At 42.2% G+C, this 13,011-nt stretch overlaps 1 protein-coding gene across 3 annotated transcripts in view; it reads left to right on the top strand.

Moving 5' to 3' along the window:
* The window catches only part of TXLNG (taxilin gamma), a 64,372-nt gene extending 51,821 nt beyond the window's left edge, over positions 1 to 12,551 (top strand). For 2 of the 3 annotated variants that reach the window (XM_078064350.1, XM_078064349.1), the window contains 3 exons: positions 5,947 to 6,039; positions 8,443 to 8,538; positions 9,536 to 12,551. In XM_078064350.1, the coding sequence (XP_077920476.1) occupies positions 5,947 to 6,039; positions 8,443 to 8,538; positions 9,536 to 9,856 (510 nt within the window). In that variant the 3' untranslated portion in view covers positions 9,857 to 12,551. Of the gene's footprint in view, positions 1 to 5,946; positions 6,040 to 8,442; positions 8,539 to 9,333; positions 9,438 to 9,535 lie in introns of all 3 variants that reach the window. The other variant, XR_013444634.1, reaches the window with a different exon arrangement.
* The last annotated feature ends 460 nt before the right edge of the window (positions 12,552 to 13,011 follow it).

Below are 13,011 nucleotides of genomic sequence, written 5' to 3'. Positions count from 1 at the left end.
TCTTCTGCATGTGGCTGTCCAATTTTCCCAGCACCATTTATTGAAGAGACTTTTTTCCATTGCATGTTTTTTCCTGCTTTGCCAAAGATTAGTTGACCATAGAGTTGAGGGTCCATATCTGGGTTCTCTATTCTGTTCCATTGGTCTGTATGTCTGTTTTTGTGCCAGTACCATGCTGTCTTGGTGATCACTGATTTGTAATAAAGCTTGAAATCGGGCAACGTGATGCCCCCAGCTTTGTTTTTCTTTTTCAACATCTCCTTGGCGATTCGGGGTCTTTTCTGATTCCATACAAATTTTAGGATTGTTTGTTCCAGCACTTTGAAAAATGTCATTGGAATTTTGATCAGGATGGCATTGAAGGTATAGATTGCTCTGGGTAGCATAGACATTTTAACAATGTTTATTCTTCAGATCCATGAGCATGGAATATTTTTCCATCTTTTTGTGTCATCTTCAATTTCTTTCATGAGTGTTTTGTAGTTCCTAGAGTATGGATCCTTTACCGCTTTGGTTAGGTTTATTCCGAGGTATCTTATGGTTTTTGGTGCTACTGTAAATGGAATCGTTTCTCTAATTTCTCTTTCTACAGCTGCGTTGTTAGTGTATAAGAAAGCAACTGATTTCTGTGCATTGATTTTGTATCCTGCCACATTACTGAATTGCTGGATGAGTTCTAGTAATTTGGGGGTGGAGTCTTTTGGGTTTTCCACATAAAGTATCATGTTGTCTGCGAAGAGAGAGTTTGACTTCTTCTTTGCCAATTTGAGTACCTTTTATTTCTTTTTGTTGTCTGATTGCTGTTGCTAGGACTTCTAGTACTATGTTGAACAACAGTGGCGAGAGTGGGCATCCTTGACGTGTTCCTGATCTTAAGGGAAAGGCTCTCAGCTTTTCCCCATTGAGGATGATATTCGCTGTGGGTTTTTCATAGATGGATTTTATGAACTTGAGGAATGTTCCCTCTATTCCTATACTCTGGAGAGTTTTACTCAGGAAAGGATGTTGTATTTTGTCATATGCTTTTTCTGCATCAATTGAGAGGACCATATGGTTCTTCTCCCTCCTCTTATTAATGTGTTCTATCACATTGATTGATTTGCAAATGTTGAACCACCCTTGCACCCCGGGGATAAATCCCACTTCGTTGTGGTGGATGATCCTTTTAATGTATTGTTGGATCCTATTAGCTAGGATTTTGTTGAGGATTTTGGAATCCATATTCATCAGGGATATCGGTCTGAAATTCTCCTTTTTGATGGGGTCTTTGCCTGGTTTGGGGATTAAGGTAATGCTGGCCTCATAGAATGAGTTTGGAAGTTTTCCTTCTGTTTCTATTTTTTGAAACAGCTTCAGTAGAATAGGTATTATTTCTTCTTTGAATGTTTGGTAGCATTCCCCAGGGAATCCATCAGGCCCTGGACTCTTGTTTTTTGGGAGGTTTTTGATCACTGCTTCAATCTCGTTACTGGTTATTGGCCTATTCAGGTTGTCAATTTCTTCCTGTTTCAGTCTTGGCAGCTTATAGGTTTCCAGGAAGCCCTCCATTTCATCCAGATTGCTCAGTTTATTGGCATATAGTTGTTGATAATAATTTCTAATAATTGTTTCTATTTCCTTGGTGTTAGTCGTGATCTCTCCCCTTTCATTCATAATTTTATTAATTTGGGTCCTTTCTCTTTTCTTTTAGATAAGTCTGGCCAGTGGTTTATCGATCTTATTAATTCTTTCAAAGAACCAACTTCTAGTTTCGTTGATCTGATCTACTGTGTTTCTGTTTTCTAATTCATTGATTTCTGCTCTAATTTTAATTATTTCTCTTCTAGTGCGTGGCTTAGGCGTTGTTTGTTGCTTTTTATCTAGTTCTTTAAGGTGTAGAGTTAGTTGGTGAATTCGGGATTTTTCTATTTTTTTGAGTGAGGCTTGGATGGCTATGTATTTCCCCCTTAGGATCGCCTTTGCAGTATCCCATAGGTTTTGGACCGATGTGTTTTCGTTCTCATTGATTTCCATGAATTGTTTAAGTTCTTTGATTTTTTGGTTGACCCAAACATTCTTGAGCAGAGTGGTCTTTAGCTTCCAAGTGTTTGAATTTCTGCCAATTTTTTTCTTGTGATTGAGTTCCAGTTTTAGAGCATTGTGGTCTGAGAATATGCAGGGAATAATCTCAATCTTTTGGTATCGGTTGAGACCTGATTTGTGACCCAGTATGTGGTCTATTCTGGAGAAAGTTCCATGTGCGCTCGAGAAGAATGAGTATTCTGTTGTTTTAGGGTGGAATGTTCTGTAAATATCTATGAGGTCCATGTGGTCCAATGTATCATTCAAAGCTCTTGTTTCCTTGTTGATTTTCTGCTTAGATGATCTGTCCATTGCTGAGAGTGGAGTATTGAGGTCTCCTACAATTAACGTATTGTTATCAATATGACTCTTTATTTTGGTTAACAGTTGGCTTATGTAGATGGCTGCTCCCATGTTGGGGGCATAGATATTTACAATTGTTAGATCTTCTTGTTGGATAGACCTTTTAAGAATGATATAGTGTCCTTCTGTGTCTCTAATTACAGACTTTAGTTTAAAATCGAATTTGTCTGATATAAGAATTGCTACCCCAGCTTTCTTTTGAGGTCCACTGGCATGGAAGATGGATCTCCATCCCTTCACTTTCAGTCTGGATGTATCTTTAGGTTCAAAATGAGTCTCTTGTAGACAGCATATGGATGGGTCCTGTCTTTTTATCCAATCTGCAACCCTGTGCCGTTTTATGGGAGCGTTTAGGCCATTCACGTTGAGAGTGATTACTGAAAGATATGAATTAATTGTCATCATGTTGCCTGTGAAGATGTTGTTTTTATAGATTGTCCCTGTAAATTTCTGTTGTATATCACTCTTGGGGTCTTTCTCCTTTTATAGAACCCCCCCTTAAATATTTCTTGCAGGGCTGGCTTAGTGGTCACATATTCTTTCAGTTTCTACCGGTCGTGGAAGCTCTGCATCTCTCCATCCATTCTAAATGAAAGCCTTGCCGGATAAAGTATTCTTGGCTGCATGTTGTTCTCATTTACTACCCTGAATATGTCTTGCCAGGCCTTTCTGGCTTGCCAGGTCTCTGTGGATAGGTCTGACGTTATTCTGATGTTCCTCCCTCTGTACGTAAGGAATCTCTTTCCCCTAACTGCCCTTAAGATGGTTTCCTTGGTTCTAAGATTTGCAAGTTTTACTATTACATGCCGGGGTGTTGGCCTGTTTTCCTTGATCTTGGGAGGGGTCCTCTCTGCCTCTAGGATGCGAATGTTTGTTTCATTCCCCAGATTAGGGAAGTTCTCAGCTACGATTTGCTCAAATACATCTTCTAGTCCTCTCTCTCTCTCCACTCCCTCCAGGATTCCAATTATTCTGACATTGGAACGCTTCATGGTGTCACTTATTTCTCTGATTCTATTTTCATGGATTCTGAGTTGTTTTTCCCTGGCCTCCTCTTTTCCCTTTTTATCTATTATATTGTCTTCCAGGTCGTTTATTCGCTCTTCCGCCTCAGTTACCCTAGCTGTTAGATTATCTAGATTGGATTGGATCTCGTTGATAGCATTTTTAAGTTCTGCCAATTCACCTTTTATTTCTGCCCTTAGAGACTCTATGTTGCCATTAATTGATTTCTCCATTCTAGCCATTGTCTTCACAATTGCTAGCCTGAATTCCATCTCCGACATCTTGGTTGTATCTGCATCCATTTGTAAATCTGCAGCATAAGTCATAATCTCTGAGTCTTTTCTATTTTGGGGGCTCCTCCTCCTAGTCATTCTGTTGATGGGTGTTTGAGGGAATGTATAGAGTCCAAATTATTGACCAGAACCCAAGCAAGATGCACCTGTTTTCTTGGGACCTTAGGGTTGCTGGCCTCTTGTTTTCCCAGCCTGTCTTCTGCGGGAGGGGCCTGCCGCGCTGTTACTCAGGCTCTCCTTTATTCTGTCAATGTGGAATGTCACATTTATTGATTTGTGTATGTTGAACTATCCTTGCATCATCACAGGGATGAATCCCATTTGGTCATGGTCTGTGATCTTTTTAATGTGCTGTTGAATTTGGTTTACTAGTATTTAGTTGAGAATTTTTGCAGCTCTATTCATCAGGGATGTTGGCCTGTAGGTTTCTTATCGTATCCTTATCTGGCTTTGATATCAGGGTAAAGGCTGACCTTATATAAAATAAGTTGGGGAGTGTCCCTTCTCTTCGATTTTTTTGGAAGAGTTTAGGAAGAATTGACATTCATTCTTCTTTAAATGTTTGGTGGAATTCACCCATGAGACCATCTGGGCCTAGGCTTTTCTTAGTTGCTTCCCTATTTTTCAACCCAAACCCTTTAAGTTTGTCCTAATGCAGTCTTTCTCTGTATTTGTCTTAATGTGGAGTAAGGGTAGCAGATGCTGCCTCCCCACTCAAAGGAAAGGTACAGAAAAGACTTTCCATGTCTTTATGGACAGGTGAAATTAGGCGTTTACCTGTAGTCCACCCTTTTCCAAGTAACTAGATTACATTCTGTTGAAAAAAGTATTTGTTTTAAAAGTTTATTAAATAATACATTTATATTTAATGTAAGGTCTCTAAAGTAGTTCTAAAATGCACTGACACATTGAGACTAGTCTGAATCTTTATGAGCCCCTCTTTTGAATGCTGTTTTTGTCTTTGGGCATGTTTTGCGATGTGATGCTTATTTCCTAGAAAAGTAGCCTAACTTTGAAAATTCAAGAAGTTTTTTGAACTTTGCACTATAACCTAGGATTGTGCTAGATTGCTTCTAGGAAATTTGAACCCCTTATTAGCTCTGTAAACTCAGTTGTCCATATAAATGGAGAAGAGTGTTGATGTGGAAAAGGCATATAAAGTCTATTTATATACGGCTTTGGAAGATAGACTTTAATGTGGGAGTCCTTGCCAAGTCTCCAGTGCAGAGCACTGGAGGACCCTTCTGTGAAGCTCCCAGGCAGCTCTGATGCTGTTGGGACTGTTACCGGTGAAACTTCTGTTGTCGGCGATCTGTGTCACCCTGGGTCGTGTTATCTGATCATTAGTTTGTTGCCTTTGCTGTCCCATCTTCCTTTTCCTAGTCCCTAAATGTGGCTGTCCTTGCCAAGAGTTGGTCTCATTCCATGCTCTTACCATGTTAATTTCCAGCATTTGTTGAGGGTAGAGTCGAATTGGTGTCGGTTGACCCGTTGTTCTGTAATGCAGGCATGTAAGTCCAGGTGTGAGGGTAGCTGCCACTTAGGAATTACCCAGTGCGGGCCAACATTGAGCTTTCCGATGGGACAGTCTACCTGGATGTTCCATCTTCAAGAAAAACAGCTATGAACATGCATTTAAAACTTTAGATATTCTACAATGCACCAGGGATAGTATGGTTCTTACAAGCAGGATAATTTACAGTATTTGAAGTGTACTTTAGAGCCATGGTCCCCAACATCCAAATCAATCAAAATCAAAGCAGTCAAAAGACCCCATCCCACTGAATTCTACCCCCCCCCCCCAAGCCAATGCTTCATCTTCTGTTTTGTTTTCCTGCCTCTGTTACGGAGAGAGCTATCCTTGATATCAAGCTAAGAACTGTGCAGGTGGTGTTTTAAAAGAATGCTCTTTTTGCATGGACAATTTTTCAGATACAAGGAGAGGAAATTGGTGGATTGGAGCTAGTAAATATTTGTACATTTTAAACATTTACATCTAAGGATGTTTAAGTCCACAAAATTTCCTAAGTTTCCATGAATTTCCGTGGGTTATAGAACTTCAGCTGTCTCTGTGTGGTAGCCAAGGGCTGGGTGTATGTTCTTATTTCTGTCACTTGTAACAAGTAACTAACGTGTAACCATATTATGTCCTTTTAGAAAGTCTTTTGGAATCGTTTTAAATCGTTTACCAGGAACTCAGAATATTTCATACTTTTTTCTGTAGCTTTCTCTTTATATGGATAAGTTTGAAGAATTCCAGACTACCATGGCAAAAAGCAACGAACTGTTTACAACCTTCCGGCAGGAGATGGAAAAGGTATTTGCATATTTTAGTAGAATATGACCTAAAAGGGAATTTATATAAGAAGCTGTTTTAAGCACGGTCACGACCTGGATGAGTTGATGTTCTTATGGTACAGTCTTCATTTCCTCTTTTCTGATCCCCCAGTGGTGTCTCATTTGGTCATTTTGCCCGTGGTGTGCCCCATGCAGCTAGTGGTCTCTCTGCTTATTTTAAATACTAGCTTTATTAAAGTGAATTCCTCTATTAAATACAATTTGTTGTTACACATAAAGTGGTTTCTTTTTTGTTGTGTCTTTTGTTTTATTCACTCAGGTGACACCCCACCCCTCCTTCACAAAGCTCTGTGTTTTTGGAGATTATTTAAAGACAACCAAGCCCAGAACAGTAATTACACATTTTGGTTGGTTGATTTTATATATACATACACACACACACCCACATTTATGTATGTATTTTTATTTATATGTAATCAAAATATGTCAGTGTTTCCACCTTTTTTTTTTTTTTTTTAAAGTAATCTCCACACCCAACATGGGGCTCGAACTCGCAACCCTGAGATCAAGAGTTGCGCGCTCCACCGACTCAGCCGGCCAGGTGCCTCAGTGTTTCTACCTTTTTAGCTTTTTTTTTTTTAACTACCACTGAATTCTTTCTACTTCAACCAAACCCATTCTTTCTTTGGCTTCTTTTTAATTTTCCTGCCTACGTTAAGGAAAGCGATATCCTTGATACCAAGCTGAGAACCAGAATATATACATATGTATCTATCTGTCCGTCCATCCATCCGTCCTTATTTTATGTGGCATATTCCCCTTAACGTGGGGCTTTATAAGATGGTGGTGGGTTGGGGAGAAGTAGAGCGGTGCCTGGCACTTTGTAAGCATTCAGTAGATGTCAGTTGTGACTATAACTAGATCTTGTATAGTGGCCGGGAGTGTGGGCTCTGGCTGATGTCCCAGTTGCATCATATAGTGTGTGACTGGGCACAAGTTGCTTAACCTTTCTGGGTCTTCCTCTAAAAAGAACAAAAATACCCTCCATAAAGTGGAGTATCTCAGACAGTGCTTGGCCATGTTAAGTGCTCAAATGACCACCTTCAGGTATTTTTAGACCCGGTAACCTGGAGAATTTGGTGAGTAGCGGATTAGTTGTGCGCGCCAGCCCTTTCCGCTGAGGCTGCGGTCGAGGGCGCTCCTGTGCGCAGCGGGCGTCTCAGCCGGCCGGCACCGCGCACCGGGGAGGGGCTCTCCAGTCGCTGTCCTTCGCTGCTCGGGGCGGAGGCATCACTGTCGGTCAGCACTCGAGCCAAATCTTCCGCGAGCTCGTCCCGTGGCCTTGTCGCACTGTGCCTTGTGCTGCAGTTTTGTGGTGATCACCCACAGCACAGGGCACCGGCGCCGCTGTAGCCTTGTCGTCCCTGAGAGCGCCTGGCTCGGTGCCCCACCTGCCATCAGAGCTGGGCACGGTCAGCAGTGCATGGAGGAATCTTGAGAGCGGGCTCAGTGACGGGCACACACAAGTCTCATGGTGAATTTCTGAAAACTGGGTTCTTGTAGTATAGGTTTAAGAATGTTCCCCTTATTTGGGGGCCCATTTTCTCCTCTTTAGCAAAACCTGAAGTTTTGCTAAAGAGAGAAGTGAGTTGTGGGGATGCCCAAAGCTAAGGATAAAACTACTGTCTTTTTCTTGGTCATGGGAATGTTCCCAAAGGGACACTGCCTATTTTTTTTTTTTTAAGATTTTATTTATTTATTTGACAGAAAGAGACACAGCGAGAGAGGGAACACAAGCAGGGGGAGTGGGGGAGGGAGAAGCAGGCTTCCCACCAAGCAGGGAGCCCGATGCGGGGCTCGATCCCAGGACCTTGGACTGTGACCTGAGCCGAAGGCAGACGCTCAAAGACTGAGCCGCCCAGGCGCCCCTATAGTTCTGAGATTGATGTGGTCTTGGAGGTTGTGGTAGATCAGCAATTCTGAATCTTTGGGGGGAGCTGGAAACCCCTATCCTTCCAAGAACCAGACAAATTAGTTTAATGAATAGAAAACCCCTAACCTGGACATGTTTTTGTACAGCCCGGGGAGGTCTCCTTGTTAACCCCAGCTGGAATGAAAGACGCACTCCAGCCTAAGTTAGAGTTCCCAGTGTGCTGTCTGACCGCTTCCTCCATGTGCTGCTGCCTCTGAAATTGAGATTAGGTTGGTTTTTCTCATCATTTGAAACCCCTACTTCGGTTCTGCTGCTGCCACTGCAGGAGGCCCTGAGATCAGCTCTGCGGCCGACGCACAGACATAGTGGTCCGCTGCGCGCGGCTGGGGCAACGATGGGGCTGGGGTGGAACAGACCTTCTTGTGGTGGGACAGGGTGGAGAGAGAAATGGAACTGAGAATTTACATTTGCAACTGTGTTGATTGACAGATGACAAAGAAAATTAAAAAACTGGAAAAAGAAACCATAATATGGCGTACCAAATGGGAAAACAACAACAAAGCACTTCTGCAAATGGCTGAAGAGGTGAGGTAGTTTCCCATGATTAAGGTGTGTTTGTCATCATGGGGACTCATGAAGCCCCGGCACCTAACAGGGCAGGGGGCGTGTGGTGACACCACTGCCAGAGTTGAGGGCTCTGGCCAGAGCTGGGGGTAGGGGGGTGGTGCCGTAGAATCTGCACATGTCTTTCAGGCTTGCAGGTGGGGGGCCCTGAGGGAGGTACTGCATTTCCTGCCGTGCAGTTGATTAGCCCAGGCTTATGCTGGAGATCGCCATAAAGCTTCGAGATTTTCCTTGCTCCTACAGCAGTGATTGCTCAGAGTGGAGCTTGCGTCGAACTCGAGCTTGTTAAGACCACGATGGCTAAGGTTCCACCCAAAGTTGGCTCAACTAGTTCTGGGGTGGGGTTGCAGAATCTTTCTGCCAAGCACCCAGGTGGGGCTGATGTCACCGCCACGGGGCCCATCTCCAGAAATGCTGAGCACATTGCCCAGGGCAGGGGTGCGGAGAACAATTCTGGTGCCTTTCTTTTTGCTTCGACTGAGTCTTCAAAAAAAGGCAGCAAAGGAAAAAAAAATTTTTTTTTTTGCCAGCTGAAATGTATCCTCTGCAAACACTAAATTTCACACCTTGCATCTTGTTCTCACCTAAAAATTGGTAGAACAAGAGAAATCTATGTAGAAAAGAATCCTTTTCTGTGTTTAATCAGGCCCTTAATTTTTTGATCTTTAGCTTTGTGATGAGTATCTTAAAATTTTCTGAATAGTTGATCAATACAAAATGTTTTTAAAAGTGAATTTTGCTTATTTGTCACCCCAGAACAGTAGGAACCGTTAGAAGTGTCACCTGGTACCCGTAGATAGGTATGCAGCGGAGCTAGCTACGTGGTCAGGTGGCGTGTGAGGAAACAGTGTAGTCAAGAGGTGATTAAACGAGTTGTTTCTAATATGGCTCAGGTTAATTTGTATCCTATAAACTGATTTGTATTCAGCGAGGTTACATAAATCTTTTTTCCTTCTAGAAAACTGTCCGTGATAAAGAGTACAAGGCCTTTCAAATCAAACTGGACCGGTTAGAGAAGCTGTGCCGGGCTCTTCAAACCGAGAGGAACGAGCTCAACGAGAGGGTGGAAGTCTTGAAGGAGCAGGTCTCGGGGAGAGCTGCAGGTGACCATCTAGCGCTGCCTGGGACACAGCCCTGCACTGGCCTGGCGGCCCCCAGGGAGCCGAACACTGCTTCTACGGGTGCCCCGGGAGGCCCCCTGGAGGCCATGCCCAGGGCCTCAAAGGAGAAAGCAGCTGTGTCCGCAGGCGCCGCGCCAGGTATCGAGTCCGTCGACTGAAAGGAAGTATAATCACTGTATCGAGAGCTCTATTTTGTGTATAACTTTCTGTTAGTAGTAACTATTGGTTTTGTGGTGAAAATTTTCTTACTTTTTCTACCATATCTGTATTTTCTTAGAACTACTGGACTTACGTGGTACAGGAGGCTGCTTAGCAGTTGTGAATAGTTTTCCTCTCTACATTTTCCTCAGCCGTGTTGCGCATCTGCTTCATTTCCCTTCATTGGAATGCATGTGACCATCGCCTTGTCCTATCTTCCCTGTTCCTTGCACAGAATTATTCAAATTTCACTCAAGACAGGGCCGATCATCACAAGGGAACTTTGTTCTGATAATGGTTCCTTGATGTGAAAACAGTATCGATTCAAACATCCTGCCCCCACCCCCCCCATTAATATTACACAAGATCAAGATGATTAGTTTTGTCTAATAGCCCACTTACATGCCAAGTAAAAATAAACTTAGGGTTGGGTCAGAAATAAGCATAGCATCTTTGAGTCAAATTAGCTTTTTGATAATATTTATATCACTTGACAAATTGACATGGCTGCAAGCCTCGAATACTCAAAAGTTTTGGCAGATTACATAAAGGTGTCACTTTTAGAGTAGTATAGACAGCTCATTGGACAAACAAAACAGGCTTAATGTTTGTGACTAAAAACAATCCTACTGCTTTGGTTTCCAGGTTAGAACTAGAACCCATGTTTGAACTTGGACCACCTAGATGTTCACTGTGGAGTATGGTGGTTTGCTTTCAGTTTGGGATTTGGGTACGCATCCTCCCCTTCCCACAGAAGGCAGCCATCGGTAGCCATCGGTAGTTGTCATTTTAAGACAGGGTTAAGTTCATGTGTAGCTTTCATTAAGCAGAAGTCCCTCTGCTGACATGCTGCCTGCTGGCTATTTGAAATTTCATGTTCGACTGTTTTAGCAAATCCCGCTAGCAAAGTTCTCCAGGTTTTTAAAACGGGAATTTTAATTGTGGATTATGCTAACTGAAATGGGTTTTATTTCCAAATCAGAAAGACTGAAACCCACACTTTTAACTGTGGGAAGACTTGGCAGGGAGTTTTAAGTAGTTAGGATCTATGATGCTTTTGGTCTGATCCTCACCCCTTTTCTTAATTACTGTCTTTTAAGTAAAAAGCCAGTAGTATTATCAAGGTCTCTATACTTGCACTGGGGGAACTTTCCGTATGAAGCACGTCACTTCTGAATTAGTTCTTTAGTTTTCCTTTGTTCTTAACGATGTTGAATATGGCTGAGTTAACGCAAATGATAAGTCAGGTTGCACCATGGAAGTTTCGACTTTGTCCCTGATAAAATTTGCATTGAAATAATTTATGAAATAAAGAGGCTCTACTAGAATTGATATTAGCACATTCCACGGAGCAAAGCTATCAAACTGACAGTGAAATTGCTCACTGGACTGAATCAAGCCCGTTCTGTCCAGTTAAAAGCGTTTTCTCTTTAAAACTGTCCTTGTAAAGTCCTGTCATATTCATGGTCTAAAGTGGGTTGAAGGAATTGGAAAATTGTCTCATAGAAGCTTCCGCCATTGGTCACAGGAATCAAGGGGCCAGACAGTGGAGGAAAAGAAAACCACAGAGCAGGTGCTCTCATTACGCTGTCAAAAATGAGTCGGAAGCAAAAACAAATAATCTCCTCCTCCAATGGCCTCATATAAATACTCCTTTCTGCTACTAGATGCAATGTTGGACTCATTTCCCCTAGAGGAAATGAAGGTATATATCAGAAATATAATCTACTTTAAAATTAGTACTAATGATCCTATTTCACAAGAACTCCGCTGGATGTACAGCTCTTCCTGTTGAAGCCATTCGTGTCGCCCACCACGTTCCTTTGTGGTGCTTGTCCTGTGTGGAAGATGTAAATCTCGGACGCGTTGCCTATTTTCAAGGGCTTTCTAAAGCAATGTGACTAACAGTCCTTGGCCTGCTGCTTTCGGCTTTTACTATGTATTTGTAGCTAGATGCGATCGTGGTATTTAAAGGAGCTCGATTCTGTTGGGGATGCATGAGGGGTCCTTTCCTCCCATTACCCTGTGAATAAACACAAGCGGGCCCCTCTGTAGCCGCCCTCCTAAAGCAATCACCTCACCAGCCCAGTGTTGTGGCTTTGTAGCACACCCTGTATCCGCCGTATTCTAGAACACTGTAATGCTGTTAGGCTGGTCCAGAAAAGGTTTAAATGTCACATTTACTTCAGTTGCATTTGTTGCACCATCATGAAATCTTGCTGTGTATTATTTATAGTGGCGGTAGACTCCGAGGAGTAGAGAATACTTGGGTCTTGGATCATGGACCATTTCATCCTCAGACTTGTTAGGAGTACATTTCTTGGTCTTGAGACCAGTGTTTTTTAGTTATGTATGCAACTGCCTTTATTACACCTGGTTATCACAATTCAATTCTCAGGTGTTGCAGAAAAATCTACCTCTTTCAGACTGTAGATGGAAATAACTGTGAAAAACAAATGATGCAGAGATCTTCTAGTTTGTGCTAAACACACGGCTTTATTTTTACAGCCCACGTCTTTCATGAGGATACGAATTGTTCAGAGGCAGTCTTGTTTTGCTTTTCAGAGACATTTTGTAGAGATTTTTCACTAATGTGAATCTGATTTTATCTACTCAATTCTGTATAGATGAAGTAAATATGTATGATAAATTTAACAGTTTCTGTGTATTTTGTTGCACATGTGCCCTTACCTGTAGAACCACCGCCAGGACCGCTGTAGATGGCTGGTTTCTCAGGCCTTAGAAAGGATGGAGCAGCAGCTCACCCGTGGGACTGGGTGGCAGAAGACTCATTTTATGTAGCCAGACCTCTGTGCCTACTTTTTTTTTCTTTAGAAAAAAAAGGCTTAAAAAAAACTTATACAGTTCAGCTGCTGTCAAACCTTTAAAAAAAAAAAAAAAGACTATGCATTTCCACAAGTCTTGGCTTTTCCTAGCACATCCCAGGGTGCACCTATTTGAATAGCAAGAGAATTAGGTATATTATAGAGGCAAATAGGGAATGATCTAATTTGAAGATGAGCAAAAAGTATTTAAGCACACACAATCAAATATAAGAGGGACCAGCCAACTTTATTTTAGACTTAATGGGCTACACGGTTTTTGTTGTCAATTT

The sequence above is a fragment of the Halichoerus grypus genome, chromosome X (assembly GCF_964656455.1).
Source record: "Halichoerus grypus chromosome X, mHalGry1.hap1.1, whole genome shotgun sequence".
Taxonomy (NCBI): Eukaryota; Metazoa; Chordata; class Mammalia; order Carnivora; family Phocidae; genus Halichoerus; species Halichoerus grypus.
This window is presented reverse-complemented; position numbering and strand designations above follow the sequence as displayed.